This window comes from Nicotiana tabacum, chromosome 19, assembly GCF_000715075.1.
Source record: "Nicotiana tabacum cultivar K326 chromosome 19, ASM71507v2, whole genome shotgun sequence".
Taxonomy (NCBI): Eukaryota; Viridiplantae; Streptophyta; class Magnoliopsida; order Solanales; family Solanaceae; genus Nicotiana; species Nicotiana tabacum.
The window spans coordinates 63,331,408-63,350,568 of NC_134098.1; the positions used below are offsets into that span (position 1 = coordinate 63,331,408).

Sequence of the window (19,161 nt, forward strand, 5' to 3'; positions counted from 1 at the left end):
TTTTCAATCACACAAATTCCAAACAAGACTCAATGCCTAAGGAATAATTCCCACACTCAAGGTTAGGCAAGATACTTACCTTTTTGAAGTTATGCCGATATTCCAAAATCGCCTTCTTGCTTGAATTAACCTCTAGACAGCAGCTCAAATCTATCCAAATTAATTGTATAACTTCATTAAAATTCATCGAAAATAATTCAGGATAATAAAATGTCAACTTAGAAATTTATTCTAAAAAGTCAACAAAAAGTCAACGCGGGGCCCGCCTCTCGGAACTCGATAAATTTTGTACGAAATCCGAACACCCATTCTAATACGAGTTTAACCATACCAATTTTATTAAATTCCGATAACAACTCGACCTCCAAATCTTAAATTTTTATTTTTGGAAGATTTTGCAAAACTTTTGATTTCTTCCATTTAAATGCGAATTAAATGATGAATATAACCATGGATTTATGAAATAAACAATTTACCATATAGTATCATATTCCAATATGTTAAAGGTAATTGCAAAAAAACTATATAGATAAGCAACGAAGTTCACATACGTTCTCCATACGTGTAAAGATCTTAGTAATTTATAAGAAGGATTGCATTTTTTAGACACTTTTAAGGCAGTATCAAGAATCTCGAATGCCTGCGTATCTAACAGTTTCAACGCCTTATCTGAAAGAGGCCTTGAATTTATTCTTTCCTTTCTCTTTCTTTTAATTTAATTGCAGGGACACACGTCGCTGTTATTCTATAAATAGCTTCAATGGGGTTTCGATTTCATCATCACTTCAACAACTGATCAACTCACCTCATCAAATTAATATCAGTACTTTTTGCAATCTTTTTGTCCCTCATATCTTCCTCTTATTATGGAGTCAGTGAAAAAGATGATAGCAGAAAAGCCAGTGGTGATGTTCAGCAAAAGCAAGTGTTGCATGTGCCACACTATAAAGACACTCATATCAAGTTTTGGTGCCAACTTAACTGTATATGAATTGGATGAACTTTCCAATGGCCTACAATTGGAAAAAGCACTGTTGGCATCAGGGAGAAGGCCTAGTGTACCAGCAGTGTTCATTGGACAAGAATTAATTGGTGGTGCTAATGAGATCATGAGTCTCCATTTAGAGGGAAACCTTATTCCTTTGCTCAAGAAAGCTAAAGCTATTTGGTTATAGTAGCATTTATACTCTGTGTAACTACACTCCTTTTTCTTTTTTTAGACATCTGGTATTCGAAATCTACTGAAACTACTGATTCGGGTTCACCTTCTAATATGCCAGTAAAAGTTATGAACAAGAAGGTGAATAGTAGTGGCTAGTAGTTTGGTTTGATAGCAATGTTTATGGACTTGAGTGTAGTCATTTGAGCATCTTTTATTTAACATGCTCAATGAAGAGTCTGTTTTCTCAATAGAGATGTCCCTAATGTTTCATAAGTATTGCAATAATACTTCACATATAATGTCATAGACTTGTCGATTTTGAGTTGTGACTTCCACGAAACTCTCCATTCTTCTTATTACTCATTTTTTTGTGAAACATGTTTACCCATAAAGCTGTGCAGTTGAATTTATAGCATGATTTATAGACAAACGAATCGATTTGACCCAAAAATAGTAAGTAAGTAAGAACAAAAGTAAGATTGTTAAATTAAACAAGATTACAAGCCTGATTAAGAACTTAGACTTTTCGATGGCAAAAGGGAGAGCAATGTTCAAGAAACTAAAACTGAGCATAATATGAAAGTAGATTATAGCTTTTTGTGTGCAGAGTATTCGTGCCTATAATGGATGCTAATTCTTCTATTTATAGTTGTATAGGATAAAATCGGTTCATATTAAATACTCGAATAATAGAGTGACACGTGGAATCAGAGACACACAGAAAAGGAGGCAAGTGGAAACCAAAACCACGAACAGCAGCTTCGGTTGGCACCAGGCAGACCTCGAAGGGAATATTGCTAATGAGGATAAATGAATATTTGCCACCCGATAATATTCAATGAAGAATATTCTTCGTATTAAATACGCAATCCGTTACAGAGAATTTTGGCATTCATAGCCTCCCGTTACACATTCATCAATGGCCACCATAATTGTCATTTAAGAGGGGCTTGATCCTAGGATCTTGTTCCCTAGGTGTAGCTATAAATAGTGACTTCAACAGCCATTGCAGGCCACGAAAAATTCTGACAAGCTTGTGCTACACATTATTCTAAGATCAATAATACTTTATTTTCAGTCTATTGATGTTCTTATTGCTATCTTCGGAAGCCTTGCTCCCGGAACCAAGATGTTTGCTATCTTATCTCGATTTCAACGCTAAGTCTTGTATTTTATTTAATTATCATTTTAGAATCAAATCAATTCGCTTTTCTATAAACTACGTTATAAATTCAACTGTACTGTTTTACGAGTAAACAGTTTGGCGCCCACCGTGGGGCTTAGACAATTCCGTAATTGAGTCAATCCTTGCATCTATTACTAATCTGTTTGATTCATAGCAAAAAATCATAAAAGATGGCAGATAACGATGTCAACATCGCTCACTATGTTGAGGCACAAGGTAATCCACCTCAACACGAAGATTCGATCAGTGACACCCGCAACGAGGAGGACTTAGCCACGCCGGTTCATGGCGGGCAATATCCACGACATGTGCATGAGACGACTCCTGATGATGTCGAAGACGAGCATGTTGCGGAAACGGTGAGGATCTTGAGAGAACAACAAAAGGCCATCATGGGCCATCTCTCACGGCAAGACCAGGCCATGATAGAATTAAGGCAAGCATTGCCGGGCGCTTCCAACAACGCGAATGGAAGAGGTCCAGTTCCTCCCGGTGCTCCTGCAAATCAAGCAGCACAAAGGGTTGATAATAACACCCCGAGGGGTAAGGTCGGCTTTGATGGGGCCGGGCCAGGAGGAACGGCAGCGGATCTGGTAATAACAACGAGAATGATCCTTTCAAAATCGAGCTCACGTGGTATATGAGGGAAATAAACGCCCGAATGGACTAAGTTCCGGGTGCACCTCCAGTTTCGAAGGGACTAGAGTTAAAGAAGTACACCCAGTTGCCGTTAAAACTGAGCGCGTCACCAGAGTTAATCCCGAAGTGGTTCAAAATTCTAGACATACCAAAATATGATGGGACTTTGGATCCTCAGGAGCACATCACCACCTACACAATGGCGGTGAAAGGAAACAATTTAGTTCCGCACAAGATTGAGTCGGTCCTACTGAAGAAGTTCAGGGAAACCCTCAGGAAGGGGGCCCTGACATGGGATTTACTTTTGTCTGAGCACTCAATAGATTCCTTTGAGATTCTCGCGGGTTCTTTCATCAAGGTCCATGCTGGGGCCAGGAAGGTATAGGCTCGAAAGGCCGACATATTCAGAATTGCACAAGGAGAGTCTGAATTGCTGCGAGAGTTCATGACCAGGTTTCAGAAAGAAAGGATGCTGCTACCGGCCGTTCCAGATGAATGCATTTACTAAGGGGCTGAATCCGAGGAGCTCTGACGCTTCCTGAAAGCTGAAAGAAAGTATGCTCGAGTTCCATCCAACTATATGGACAGATGTTCACAACCGCTATGAGTCAAATATAAGAATAGAAGACGACCAGCTTGATTTTCCGGCATCAACCAAGGATCGGGAAAAGAACAAGGATAAGTCGAAGGATGATTTAGACGCAAATCGGTGATCTTCTAAGGGCCGATTTTTGCCCTACGAAAGGGCCGAAGGACGCGGCAGAGGTTTTCGATCGGCGAACAGGTTTGCTACCAATAGGATAACTGACCGTGGACGGAATAACAAATCATTGCAGGACAAAGATATGTCAGGCTCCCGGGATTCCACCTACCCTAGACTGTCTGAGTATAATTTCAATGTCAGTGTATTGGAGCTGGTATTGGCGACGAGGAACAATAGGGAAGCACAGTTCTCGAGGCTGATGAGATCCGATCCAAGTCAGAGGGATCCTAATCTGTGGTGTGAGTATCATGGGACTAACGGCCACCGAACTGGGGACTGCTGACATCTGCACGATGAGGTGGAGACATTGATGAAAAATGACCATTTTAGAGAGTTCTTAAGCGATTGGGCTAAAAATAACTATGGACGCAACTGGGATAACGCAGAGCCCTCAAAGATAATAGAAGATCCTCCTCGACTAACTATCAACATGATTTTTGGGGAGAACGAGATTAAATGGTGTAACCTTTTCAGCAGCAAAAAAATACAAAGGTATCAGTGACTCATAGAAAGATACCCTGGAGAGTCACTGAGGACGATATCACCTTCACAGAGGAGGAGGTCGATGGACTCCTACTACCACACAATGATGCCATGGTAATTTCTCTTAATGTTTTAGATTTTAAAATTAAACATATTTTGGTGGACCTAGGAAGTTTAGCCAATATCATTCAATGGAGAGTGCTGGAGCAAGCCAAGCTAACCCGAAGCATTATCCCGGCCACAAAGCTCATAGACGGGTTCATCTTAGCAAGTGTGACAACCCGAAGGGAGATCCTGCTGCCCACAAAGGCCGAAGGGGTCATGAAGACTACCTTGTTTGAAGTAGACGATGACGACATGTGCTACAACATTATTCTTGGTAGACCATGCCTACACGTGATGAAGGCTGTGCCATCAACATACCATCAACTCCTGAAATTCCCAACTCCAGAGGGAATTAACCAAATAAGAGAAGATCAACCAGCGGCAAGGGAGATGAACACGGTCTCGGTTTCAAGCAGTAAAAGGAAGGAACATGCGGCATAACAATTGTTTCACCCTATTTTGCACTAGTCAAAACAAGATTCAACTTGTGGTTCCTCTGTTTCTGATAAAAGATCGTCGCCACCTAATATTTGAAGGTATACTACAGTACCTATTTGATTACTAAGTCATATTCTTTATTAGTCTGCTAACCGGTGAGATTATGGGTAAGGGTTCTTGTTCTTCTAAGGGGAAGGTGTTAGACACCCCTTAAAATCTACTTGAGGTAGCTCCATGGGACTTAGACTAGATTTGGAATCAATTATATATACTATGCCTTAATTAACGTTCTAAAGATATGGCTTACCGTATATTAGGACATAATTCTTACAAAGGGAGGGTGTAGTTTAAAAAGGATAAAGCTTGCGATTCATATATGATTTTCCTCCTTTGAAAGTGGGGCTGCCGTTTTTCTATGCTTTGGGCTTCAAAATCTTTAAGACAAGAAGGTGAGCGAAAACGTAGTAAAGATATAAAAAAATTTTAATTAGCGAGTGAGAGATTAGTTACTAACTAGTTCTTTTAAATCCTTTGTCATTTAAGGCTTGCCTAAGTTTTATATGACTTAAGGTATAAAGTAAAGCATGTAATCCAATATATAAGTATTGTATACATGTAAGATAGAATAATCAACAACAAAGTACAACAAGGTATAACAAGGTACTAGACTAAGGTGGCGAAACAATAATAATAATAATAATAGGAGTTTAGATAAAGAAGACTGGACTCTGGTATTTGAGCCTCAAAGAGGCAGGCCCAATAGTAAAGGATGCGGCTACAGCTGACTTCAGACTTCCAGAAAAATGTAGCAGTGCTGGGCTTGGGCCTGAGTTCTTTAGGAACTCAGTAGGCCCAAACAGATGTATATGTTAAAAAAAGAAGGTCATTAGATATATATTATGCATGTTCAATTATGTATGAAATATATAAACAAATGATTGGAGCAAAATATAACGAAATATTAATACTCAAATACTATGAGAAACTTATATTAACGTGGTAGTTATACATGGCAAATAATTTACAATGAAAATATTTAGTTGTCATTAAACACTAAACCCCTAAAGAACAACACGTGTTAATGAATTAAGGGCTAAGGAGAGAATTTTACTCAAGGTCGATGCCCTCTTTGAATCCCCCGATATTTCAAAATTCCCATGGGTATTAAGGCCCATAGAAATGCTTGTGCCAGTGAGAGCAACCCAACCTAGAGTTAAACTCTACTCCCAAATACCCTTAACCACTAACGACTAATTTTTCCTTTTGGGTTTAAGTGCCAATGAGACTCTTTCAATGTAAACCAACTACCATAATATCCCCTACCATAGAAATATACTATTCCCTTGACAGAATAATATAAGGGTGTAAGAACAGTTTCACTTTATAACTACATTTCTAATATCACATGAATAATACACATATTAAGCAAGTCTAATGGTCGAATTTCAAACACATATGGGGGAGGGGGGAGGCAGAGACATTATAGCATTATTGTTAAAGATCTACACACTTAGGATCACATTCAAAGGATAGGTAAAGAACACACAACTCACGTATGCAATAACCCAGAAATATATATTTTTGCCTTGGAAGACTAATCATGGGTTGATTAGTTTAGGTCTTGCCACTAGCACATGCATAGACTAATCACACTGCTTGGAATTCTTAAAAGCAGTAACAAAGATTTAGACAAACAGTCACATCAAACAACTTCTTTAGGTGTAACGACCCAGCCAGTCATTTTGAGTATTTCAGACCCGTTCCCCTATTTACTGCTCAATTTATGCTTTACAGTTGTTATCTGACTTGTCAGGGTAATTGGTCCGGGTTCGGGTCCGATGAGGTTTTGGAATAAATTGAAACACTTAGCTCTAAGGTATAAAGCTTAAGTTTAAAAGGTTGACTGAATGTTGACTTATGTATAAACGATTCCGGAATAGAGTTTTGATGATTCCAATAGTTTCGTATTGTGATTTTGGACTCAGGAGCGTGTCCAAAAAATTCTTTGGAAGTCCGTAGTTAAATTAGGCTTGAAATGGCTAAAATAGAAATTTAAGTTGAAAGTTTGACCGGGTAGTTGACTTTTTGATATCGGGGTCAAAATCCGATTCTGGTAATTTGAATAGGTCCGTTATGTCATTTATGACCTGTGTACAAAATTTGAGGTCAAGCGGACTTGATTTGATAGGTTTCGGCGTTGAATGTAGAAATTGAAAATTCTTAGTTTCATTAGGCTTGAATTGGGGTATGATTTGTGGTTTTAGCGTTGTTTGATGTGATTTGAGGTTTTCACTATGTTTGTATGATATTTTAGGACTTGTTGGATATATTTGGTTAAGGTCCCGAGTGTCTCGGGTGAGTTTCGGATGGTTAACTGATCAAATTCGGACTTAGAAGAAATGTGAGAAAATTTCTGTCTTCTGGTGTAATCGCACCTGCGAGAGTCTAAGCCGCAGGTGCGGAGTTTGGAGGAAATGAGCAGAGGTCGCAGGTGTGATGTTGGGTCCGCACGTGCGAGGTCGCAGATGCGGCGTTGAGGGTGTTGGAGCGAAGGGACCGCATGTGCGATGGTGAGTTACGCACCTGCGAATGCGCAGATGCGCATAGAGGATCGCAGAAGTGGAGGCTTGTTGGGTAAGTGATTTTCGCAAAAGCACTGGTTTTTCCGCAAAAGTGGATGCGCAGGTGCGAGCCCATGCTCCGCAGGTGCGGAAATGCCTGGGCAATGCTTAAAAACGAGGGTTCCGGAATGTTTTCTCATTTTGGATATTTTGAGCTTAGGTTTTGGCGATTTTTGAGCGATATTCACGGAAAAACTTGAGGTAAGTCCCTTGTGATCATTTCTACTCCTTAATATTGGATTATCATTGAGTATTTCGACTAGATTACATGTATTTGAGGTGAAATTAGAGGATTTGAGCTTAGGAATTTCAAAATAAGAATTTGAGATTTGGAGGCCGAGTTGAGGTCGGATTTTGGTAAAATTGATATGGTTAGACTCGTGGTTGAATGGGCTTTCGGATTTTATAAATTTTGTCGGGTTCCGAGATATGGGCCCCAGGAGCGATTTTTGAGTTAAATTTCAGATTTTGTTGGAAAATTAGTATTTTCTTATGGAATTAATTCCAATAATTTGTATTGACTGAATCAAATTAATTGTATCTAGATATAAGGCTTTCGGAGACTAATTCACGAGGCAAAGGCATATCAGAGTAAGAAATTATACAGTTTGAGGTAAGTAACACTTTTAAAATTGGTTCTCAATGTATGAATCCCCGAATTTCGTGTTATATAAATTGTTTGGATGTGACGCACATAATAGTTGACGAGCGTGTGGACATGTACCATTGAAATTGTGACTTGAATAAATTCTGTGAATTTATAAATATTAAAGAATCATGTTATTATTTGAACATTTTTCACGTGTTAGAAAAATTGAGCTGAGACTTGTATTAAAGATCATAATTGGGCTACGCTCCTATATTTTGGGATCCTAGGTGAGGCCAAAACTAGGTAACCTCACCTAGAAAAATTGGCGCTCGCTTTGCTAAGTGCCTTTAGGGAGCTAAAACTATACTTTCAGTGTCACCCCATATGTGTCGTAACTACTTACCCATTGAGGAATGTTATGCATAAGCCTGAGCTCTTGGGCCGATTGACCAAATGGGTCATGGAAATAAGTGGGTACGATATTGAATACCGACCCCATACCGCCATTAAGTCTCAAATCTTGGCAGACTTTGTAGCTGACTTTATGCTGGCCCTAATACCCGAGGTCGAAAGAGAGTTATTAATTAACTCAGGGACTTCCTCAGGAATCTGGACCCTCTTTACAGACGGCGCCTCAAACGAAAAAGTGTTCAGACTTGGCATCGTATTGAAGCCACCAACAGGTAACATAATTAGACAATCTATTAAGACTGTGAAATTGACTAACAACGAAGCCGAATATGAGGCCATGATTGCAGGTTTTGAACTAGCCAAAATCTTGGGGGCAGAGGTGATCGAGGCCAAGTGCGACTCCCTCCTTGTGGTAAACCAAGTTAATGGAACATTCGAGGTCAGAGAAGAACATATGCAAAGATACTTGGACAAGTTACATATAATATTACATCGGTTCAAAGAATGGACTTTGCAACACGTAACAACGGATCAAAACAGCGAGGCCGATACCCTCACTAACTTAGGGTCATCGGTCGAAGACGACGATTTCAACTCGGGAGAAGTTGTACAACTTATGAGATCATTGGTGGAAGAAGTCCATGGCGAGATCAACTCAATGAGCCTAACTTGGGACTGGAGGAATAAATATGTAGAATATCTCAGAACCAGTAAATTGCCCTCGGATCCAAAAGAATCGAGGGGCCTGCGTACAAAGGTAGCCCGGTTTAGCATGTCCGAAGACAGAACCCTGTTCAAAAGAACATTCGATGGCCCACTCGCAATATGCCTAGGACCGAGGGATACTGAGTACGTTTTGAGGGAAATCTACGAAGGTACTTGTGGAAATCATTCGGGCGCCGAATCGTTGGTTCGAAAAATAATCAGAGCCGGTTACTACTGGATCGACATGGAAAAAGACGTAAAGGAGTTCGTTCGAAAATGTGATGTTTGCCAAAGACACACTTCGATGATTCATCAATCCGGGGAGCTGCTGCATTCGGTTTTGTTACCATGTTCGTTCATGAAGTGGGGAATGGACATCGTCGGCCCTCATCCATGGGCACTCGGTAAGGCTCAATTTATATTGTTTATGACTGACTATTTTTCTAAATGGGTGGAAGCCCAGGCGTACGAAAAGGTCAGGGAGAAGAAATTCATCGATTTCATTTGGGACCACGCCGTATGCTGATTCGGAATGCCGAGTGAGATTGTATGCGACAATGGGAAACAATTCATCGATAGCAAAGTAACCAAATTTCTTGAATACCACAAGATCAAAAGGATACTATCAACACCTTATCACCTAAATGGGAATGGACAAGCTAAATCTACCAGCAAAACCATACTCCAAAACCTTAAAAAGAGGTTAATCGACGCCAAAGGAAAATGGAACGAAATCCTACCCGAAAACCTATGGGCATACCATACGACCTCAAAGTCCAGTACCGGGGCCACCCTATTTTCTTTGGTTTATGGCGCCGAAGCTCTAACATCGGTCGAAATCGGAGAACCAAGTATCAGATTATGACATGAAACAAAGGAATCGAATGACGAGGCCATGAGTACGAGCCTGGAGCTATTCGAAGAAAGGCGCGAAGCCACCCTTGTCTAGTTGGCCGCCCAAAAACAGCGGATCGAAAGGTATTACAATCGAAGGGCCAACCTTCGACACTTCAATTCCAGGGACTTGGTACTAAGGAAGGTCACACTGAGCACCTGAAACCCGAACGAAGGGAAATTGGGGCTGAACTGGGAAGGACCATACCAAATTATCAAGATCACCGGAAAGGGATCCTACAAACTCGGAACAATGAACGACAAGCAACTATCAAACAACTGGAATATAACTCACTTGAAGTGATATTACTGCTACGGTACGACCCCGTTCTTTCTTTTATTTACATTTTAAACTAATGCTTGCAGGTAACCAACAAGGGACGATACAAGATTTTTGGTCTGAAAGCACGCGTTGCACTCTTTTTCTCTTGAACTGGTTTTTTCCCAAATGGGTTTTCCGGCAAGGTTCTTTACGAGGCAACAAGTAAATCGTGCTAACTTAGAATTGAAGGCCGGCTATGAACGGCGATGTTCACAATAACATTCGAGGCCTCTCTTCGATCAACTCTGAACACTGAGGGGCATTATCCTCGGATATCGACTTTAGCAAGGAAAGAAACTTCGTGATTCTTGGCTCGAACGATAGGATATATTGTAAGGGCCAAACGGTCAAATGAACCGTGCCCACATAGACTACTCAAATCATTGAACAAAGCATGTATACATGTATAACTATTATGTACAAGAATAAAAATAAGTCTCTTCCTTGCGCACAAACATCTTGTCCTTTAAAAGTTTTCTTGCATTTCTCAAGGAATTTTCTACATCCGATCTCCTAAAGGTATCGAGCCCAAGGGCCACCTTAATTCGAGTTCGAACAATCACTCTCACTCGGGGACTACCATCCAAAAAAAAAAAACTCGGACGGACCGAGCTATCTGGCCTCGGGGGCATAAGACCTACTAGTCAATGCCCGAATTTCAAAGGCCTCAGCCACCCCCACCCGGGGACTGTTATCTTAGTTAAAGAAAATGTTTTCGGTAATACCGAATCCCCATGATTCCTTAAAACAAAATAATATTAAAGGCAAGGTTAGTTTGAACCTCCGAACGTAACCAAACTATTTTATACAAGGGCATTTCGGTCTTTGGGAATACAAAATAATAAAACAAAGGGAAAATTCAAAAGCTGTGGAAGGGAAAAAGTCTTATATACAAATCAAAACTTCATTTTACAAGGGCCAAATAGCCCCGATGCAAATTTTTACAATGGCCGAACAGCCCCAACAAAAGGGTGATACAGAAGGCAGAAGACAAAAACATCTAAAAAGGGTCCTAAGTGGCCTAGTCTTCGCCAGGGGCCTCATCATCACCTTTGGGGTATCCGCCACCCTCGGACATAACTCAGCCCTCGGAATCTTCCTCATCGGGATAGGCTAGCTTCCTGGCCTTGGCATCCTCAATCTCAGCTGATGAATCAAAGCCCCGAGCGTGAACTTCCTCAAGGGACTCTCTTCGGGATTTCCACTTTATATGCTCGACTATATTTTTTACGAGGTCTTGAGCCGCTTCATCATCGGCCTTGACAACGACAACCTCTAGCTTGGCCATTTTAAGCTCCCTGGCCAGATTTTCTTGATCTGAGACGACCGAACCTAGCCGAGATTGGAGCTCCTCAACCTTTTTTGTTTGAACCTCGACCCTTTCTTTTGCCGCTCTTAGTTAGATTTCGGTCAAAGTTAGTTGTGCCCGAGCAGCCTCTTTTTCGGATGCCAAACGATCCATTTTGCCTCTCTATTCATCGGTCTTAGCTTTGACTATATCCATTTTAGCTCGGAGCTGATCAATCCGACCGAGTTTTTGCTGGACCTGTGAATTTTGACCATCAATCACCGAATAAAATTCATCGTCACTTACTTCAAAAACTTTTACCTGCTCGACCAAGTCAGCATGTTCCTTTTGAGCAACTTCCAGCTCGGCACGGAGGTTCTTAGCCTCCCATTCGAACTGTTCGCGAAGAAGTTTTAAGGTGTCTCTCTTCTCAGTGAGCTCTCGAACTTCAGCTTCGAGTCATTTCAGGTCATCCCGGTACCTCAAAATAGTCTCGTGATGAAGCACCGAGGCCTACGAACAAAAAAAGAAAAGAAAAAGAAACGTTAAGTCATCAGCGAAACGATCTAAGTGTAAATGAAAAATTCACTTAGGAAAGCATGATGTTACCAGGTTCAGCGCATGTTGTGCTTCGTTGAAATGGCAGGATACATCCACCCCGTTCATTTTAGCTTGATCATCCTCGGTCACAGGCACCGAACATAGCTGGCCACCCCTACGGGGGGGAGGGGGAGGGGGAAAAGAATCCGGGCATCCTCCGAAAGGGGAAAAGACAATGGTACGTTTCTGATCCGGATATGCACTCGGAGCAAGAAATATACTGACCAATTTCGGGCTCAAAGAGGGCCCGCTTGCTTCCGTGGATTGGCTTTTTCTCGGTATATCTAAGTCTCCCAACCCAGTAGCATCTTCCGTGGCCGTTGAGTCCACGCCATCAAAGAAACTACAGAAAAGGTCATTCGCTCCATGAGTCCCTTCGGTGGGGCATTCTTTAGCAGCTTGCACCTCATTGAGCGTCGACTTTGTGAATGAGGGTGACTTGACAATCTCTATTACGTCAAGTGCTTCCTCCGAAGCGTTTCCCACAACTCGTGAGGCTTCGGCCCCGGCCGTCTCGGTTTCTATAACGTGATAAGGGTCAGCCTCACCCCCCCCTCCGGGTAGGAAGCTCCTTGCCCTTCGAGCTGAGTCAGCACGCTGTCCATCAAGTCAAAGGCCTCTCCTTCACCATCAGACTCATCTCTCAATTGGTGGAGTGAATCCGGAGGTGGTGCTCGATTACTGGTACTTTCTTTGGGTTTTCACACCAATCGCCTCTTTGGCCTGTCTTTCTCGGGGCCCGGATAACTCGAAGCCTTTTTTCATTTCTTCTCTTTATCCTGCCTCGAAGCTGGGGGACTCGGTGAAGATAGCATCGCCACTAGATGGAGGCCTCATTTTGACATCTTTTGGTAAACCTGCAGAAAGGAAGTAAAACAGGTCAGAAATCTATAGCGTAAAATTAAGATCAAACGTTACTTAAAGAAGAATCTCACCAAGGGAACGAGCCTCCCATCGGCCATTCGAAAGCTCATGCCACGAATGCTCGGAGTATGATCTCTGTGTGGTAATACCCTCGACCCACTCCTTGAGTCGAGGAACTGCATCTGGGATCCGAACGACAACTGCACCACCACAAGATAATGATGAGTAGAGAAAAGGAAGGGAAGAGTAATGAATAAAATCTTGAAAATAGTATTGTACTTACGTGACATGTTCCACTTCTCAGGAAATGGCATATACTCAGCTGGGATTAAATCCGAGGTCTTCACTAGGACAAATCGGCCTAACCAGCCTCGGTCTCGGTCTTCATCGATACTCGAGAACGGGGCCTTACTAGCCCGGCGGGCAAGCTTGATTAATCCCCCTCGATAGAGTCGGGGACTGTACAAACGCATAAGATGGTCGATGGTGAAAGGACATCCCTCAATCTTTCTCACGAAGAAGCGGAGGAGAATTACTATCCTCCAAAATGAAGGATGAATTTGACCGAGTGTCACCTCGTACCTCTTACAGAAGGCAATGATGACCGGATCCAGGAGGTCCAGCGTGAAGGGGTAAGTGTAAATACTTAAAAAACCCTCCACGTGGGTAGTAATTACTTCCTCGGGCATGGGGACCACTACGTGCTTACTAGCCCAGTTGCAATCCTCATTGACCTTGCAGAGGACACTATCGATGACCGAGCATATATATCTTGAGACCGGCTAACATCGACCCGGTACCGAGGAGGGTTTTTCGACCTTGAAATCATCTCCGGTTGGGCACCCCGTAGGAACGAACATTTTCAAAAGAGGTTCCGGAGTTGGTTCCTCGGCAGCAGCAGGCGAAACGTTCTCCTCAGCTGACGATCGTGAGGAAGAGGGGGTTTCTTTTTGAGGAAGAGGGGGTTCCTCGGCAGCAGCAGGCGAAACGTTTGCCATTGCTTTAAAAAAAATGTAAAAAAAAGTGGAGAAAGGAAGATGTTGATGAAATAAAAGGTGTGATTGGCAGATAGGAAACTCTTATGGAAGCTTTCAGAAAACCAGAAGGGAAGAGAGTGAGAGTGAGAGTGATGAAGTTTCTTAAGCACAAGAGAAAAAATTTTGAATGTAAAGTTCAAATGAATGGATGAGAGGATATTTTTAGTTTTCCAAACGACGATTCACATCCTGGAGTGGCCGATCATTAACTGACACACATTTAATGCCTTGAAGACTGGACCGACAGGACGTTTCAACTACCTTTTGTCGCTTACATCATAATTTATCGAAATAAGAATCGGGAGCTCATATCGTTTCTCGCCATTTACTCTCCGAAAAATGAGGGGACTATCTGTATACGGTAGAAATCGGATTCAACTATTGCACAACAGATCGGACTCAGAACGCGAAGGGTTGAAGATCGACTTCGAATCTCATCGAACCAGAGCACGAGGTCAGAATGTTCGTCCTCAAGAACATTGAGCCCGTGATCCCGGAATCGACCCTGACCCCAAATAAGCTCGAGGAAACATTGTCGGTATAAAACAACAGAAGAACGAAATAACGGAAAGCCGAAATATCCGTAACTAATTGGATATTTCGACGAAAATCTTATCAGTAAAGAACCGGCAAATAAGCAAACTAGGAGATTTTTTACCTTTTATAGAATTGTACCTAAAGTAGGGATCTCCTACTATATAAAGGAGAGTTTGATTACTTGTAAAACACATTGTAACAGGCATCCCAAGATAATTTATTGTTCTTTCTAGATCTTATTATCCTGTCATTCTGTTCCGGTATCGATAAAAGCATTTTTGGCTCAAGGGTGACAAACCTTCCAAAGCTAAGATAATTCTACTTGTGTGGTTTGCATTTACTTTCTCATTATTTATTTCAACTTTAATCTGATTTATTATTTTGTGTCAAATTATTTAACGTATACTTAAACCACGAACAACTTTAATTATTATCCGATTTTGAGGGTAACTACGTATCAATTGTTGAATCTCCTAAACACGAGAGAGTTTTTTCCTTTAAATTTATTTGATAAAATTCTTTCTCTGTCGCTATTTAAGATATTAGCAGCTATTCAAATCAAAATTTCAGCTGCATCCAAAGTTGCAGGGCTAGAATCTTAATCAACCTCCACTCATACGATTACAGGCTTTTCTTTTTAGTTGACTTATCCACGGGTGGAATTTTAATTAGCTTTATTCATATGCTAAAAGCAAAACAAGGGACTCTTTCCAGGCATAAGAAAATTCAAGTCTCTATCTCATAAGTCATCACCTCTCTGAACGAGGTAAAGAATCTTTAATCTTGCAATTAGTAAAATATATTTTGCTTAATTAATTGGAGCTTGTCGGTCACCACCACCTAAGCAACATGAATCTTTTATAATCAAAAGAATGGACATCTTTTTCTCGACAAACTAACCGACCTAATCAAATGCTAAGTAAGAATCTTAAAACGATCAAAAGAATCACATGATGATAAGAACAATATAATACTCCTTAATTCATTGTATTGTTTATTGTAAATAATTAGATCTTAATTCTCCTATGATTCTGTATTAGTAGAGAATATGTCTTGGGCATGCAGTTTCTTCTTTAACTAATAACGACCATTTGCCTTGAAAGGGTAAATCACCTCTTTAATTATTTCCATAAATTGAGATCGAATTCTGAAAAGAATATCATTAGAGGATAAAATCAAACTTCCTTTTCCTCGTCGCTAAATGCACCGACTTGTCACAGCATCATCAGTTCAATAATCCTTATACATTTGTTTTACAAAAATTCAAATTTATTTTGCAAAACCCCTGTGTTTCGGAACAAGAATTTAAGAGTGCATGAGGCGAATCAACAGTAGAAAATGCACTAGTATATATAGAGATCAGTCTAGTAGCCCCCATACTTTATGTTGTAATATCATTGGAAAAAGAATATCTAGATATGAAGTTCACATACAGTACTAACCCCCATACTTGTAAAATGTTAAATTTAAGAAGGATTGCATTTTGTTTTGGACACTTTAAGGCAGTATCAAAGAAGCTGGAATGCCTGCGTATCTAACAGTTTCAACACCTCATCTGAAAGAGACTACGAAATTATCTTTCCTTTTTCATTCTCTCTGTTATTCTATAAATAGCTTCAATGGAGATTTCAATTTCATCATCACTTGAACAACAGATCAACTGATAACTAAGTGACTTCAATTCCTCTTATTATAACTTTCCAAAAATGGAGTCAGTGAAAAAGATGGTAGCAGAAAAGCCAGTGGTGATGTTCAGCAAAAGCAAGTGTTGCATGTGCCACACTATAAAGACACTGATATCAAGTTTTGGTGCTAACTTAACTGTATATGAATTAGATGAACTTTCCAATGGCCTACAATTGGAAAAAGCACTGTTGGCATCAGGGAGAAGGCCTAGTGTACCAGCAGTGTTCATTGGACAAGAATTAATTGGTGGTGCTAATGAGATCATGAGCCTCCATTTAGAGGGAAGGCGTATTCCTTTGCTCAAGAAAGCTAAAGCTATTTGGTTATAGTAGCATTTATACTGTGTATAACTACACTCCTTTTTCTTTTTTTTAGACATTTGGTATTCGAAATCTACTGAAAACGACTAATTCGGGTTCACTTTCTAATATGCCAGTAAAAGTTATGAACAAGAAGGTGAATAGCAGTGGCTAGTAGTTTGGTTTGATAGCAATGTTTATGGACTTGAATGTAGTCATTTGAGCATCTTTTATTTAACATGCTCAATGAAGAGTCTGTTTTCTCAATAGAGATGTCCCTAATGTTTCATAAGTACTGCAATAATACTTTACATATATGACTTGTTGATTTTGAGTTGTGACTTCCACAAAACTCCCTATTCCTCTTATTACTCATTTTTTTGTGAAACTTATTTACCCGTAAGATGGTACAGTTAAATTTATAGCGTGGTTTATAGACAAACAAATCGATTTGACACAAAAATAGTAAGTAAATAAGAACAAAAGTAAGATTGTTAAATTAAACAAGATTACAAGCCTCACTAAAACTTAACCTTTTCAATGGCAAAAGTGAGAGCAATGTTCAAGAAACTAAAACTGAGCGTAATTTGAAAGTAGATTATAGCTTTTTGTGTGCAGAGTATTCGTGCCTACAATGGTAGCTAATCCTTCTTTTTATAGTTGTATAGGGTAGAATCGGTTCATATTAAATGCTCGAATAATAGAGCGACACATGGAACCGTAGACAGATAGAAAAGGAGGCAAGTGGAAATCACGACCGGGGACAGCAACTTCAGTTGGCACCATGCAGACCCCGAAGGGAATATTGCTAATGAGGACAAATGAATATTTGCCACCCGATGACATTCAATGAGGAATATTCCTCAATATTAAATACATAATCCGTTATCGAGAATTTTGGCATTCATAGCCTGCTGTTACACATTCATCAATGGCCACCATAATTGTCATTTAAAAGGGGCTTGATCCTAGGACATTATTCCTTAGGTGTAACTATAAATAGTGACTTCAACAGCTATTGTAGGACACGAAAAATTCAGACAAACTTGTGTTACACATTATTCTAAGCTCAATAATACTTTATTTTAAGTCTATTGATATTCTTAATGATGTCTTCGGAAGCCTTGCTCCCGGAACCAAGCTGTTTGCTATCTTATCTTGATTTCAACGCTAAGTCTTGCATTTTATTTAATTTATTTATCATTTTGAATCAAATCGATTCACTTGTCTATAAATCACGTTATAAATTTAACTATACTGTTTTACAGGTAAATAGTTTGGCGCCCACTGTGGGGCTTAGACAGTTGTATAATTGAGTTGATCCTTGCATATATTACTAATCTGTTTGATTATTAGCAAAAAATCATAAAAGATGGCAGATAACGATGTCAACATCGCTCGCAATGTTGAGGCACAAGGGAATCCACCTCAATACGAAGATTCGATCAGTGACACCCGCAACGAGAAGGATGTAGCCACGCCGGTTCATGGAGGGCAATATCCATGACATGTGCGTGAGACGACTCCTGATGATGCCAAAGATGAGCACGTTGTGGAAACGATAAGGATCTTGAGAGAACAACAAAAGGTCATCATGGGTCGTCTCTCACAGCAAGACCATGCCATGATAGAATTGAGGCAAGCATTGTCGGTGCTTCCAACAACGCGAATGGAAGAGGTCCAGTTCCTCCGGTGCTCATGTAATTCAAACAGCGCAAAGGGTTGATAATAACACCCCGAGCGGTGAGGTCAGCTTCGATAGGGCCGGGGGGAACAACATCGGATCTGGTAACAACAACGGGAATGATCCTTTCAAAATATAGCTCATGCGGTTTATGAGAGAAATAAACGCTTGAATGGACTAAATTCTGAGTGCACTGCTAGTGTTGAGGGGACCAGACTCAAAGAAGTACACCCAGTTACCGTTCAAACCGAGCGCGACACTAGAGTTAATCCCGAAATGGTTCAAAATGCCAGGCGTACCAAATATATGCTGGGACTTCGAATCCTCAAGAGAACATCACCACCTACACAACGGCGGTGAAAGAAAATGACTTAGCTCTTCACGAGATTGAGTTGGTCCTACAGAAGAAGTTCGGGGGAACCCTGACGAAGGGGGTCCTGACATGGTATTCATGTTTTCTTAAGCACTCAATAGATTCCTTTGATATGCTTGTGGATTCTTTCATTAAGGCCCATGTAGGGGCTAGGAAGATATAGACTCGAAAGGCTGACATATTCAAAATTGTGCAATGAGAGTCCGAATTGCTACGAGAGTTCGTGACCAGGTTTCAGAAGGAAATGATGTTGCTACCGGCCGTTCCAGATGAATAGGCAGCTGAGGCATTTACTAAGGGGCTGAACTCGAGGAGCTCTGATGCTTCCCGAAAGCTGAAAGAAAGTCTGCTCGAGTTCCAGGGAACTACATGGGCAGATATTCACAATCGCTACGAGTCAAAGATAATAATAGAAGACGACAAACTCGGTTTTCCGACATCAACCAAGGGTCGGGAAAATAACAAGGATAAGTCG

The 19,161-nt window shown here is 40.7% G+C and overlaps 2 protein-coding genes across 2 annotated transcripts; both read left to right on the forward strand.

Annotated features, from left to right (window-relative positions):
- The first annotated feature begins 866 nt into the window (after positions 1 to 866).
- LOC107801188 (monothiol glutaredoxin-S2-like) lies at positions 867 to 1,175 on the forward strand. The gene has a single exon (XM_016624471.2). The coding sequence runs from the start codon at positions 867 to 869 to the stop codon at positions 1,173 to 1,175; it is 309 nt and encodes a 102-aa protein (XP_016479957.1).
- A 15,175-nt stretch (positions 1,176 to 16,350) lies between these two features.
- Positions 16,351 to 16,659, forward strand: LOC107801190 (monothiol glutaredoxin-S2-like). Its single transcript, XM_016624473.1, has one exon. It carries the CDS (start codon positions 16,351 to 16,353, stop codon positions 16,657 to 16,659), a length of 309 nt encoding a protein of 102 aa, XP_016479959.1.
- The last annotated feature ends 2,502 nt before the right edge of the window (positions 16,660 to 19,161 follow it).

What these genes read in the sequence shown, in the direction of transcription:
- LOC107801188 (XM_016624471.2), top strand. Translation starts at nt 867, where the DNA reads ATGGAGTCAGTGAAAAAGATGATAGCAGAAAAGCCAGTGGTGATGTTC.
- LOC107801190 (XM_016624473.1), top strand. Translation starts at nt 16,351, where the DNA reads ATGGAGTCAGTGAAAAAGATGGTAGCAGAAAAGCCAGTGGTGATGTTC.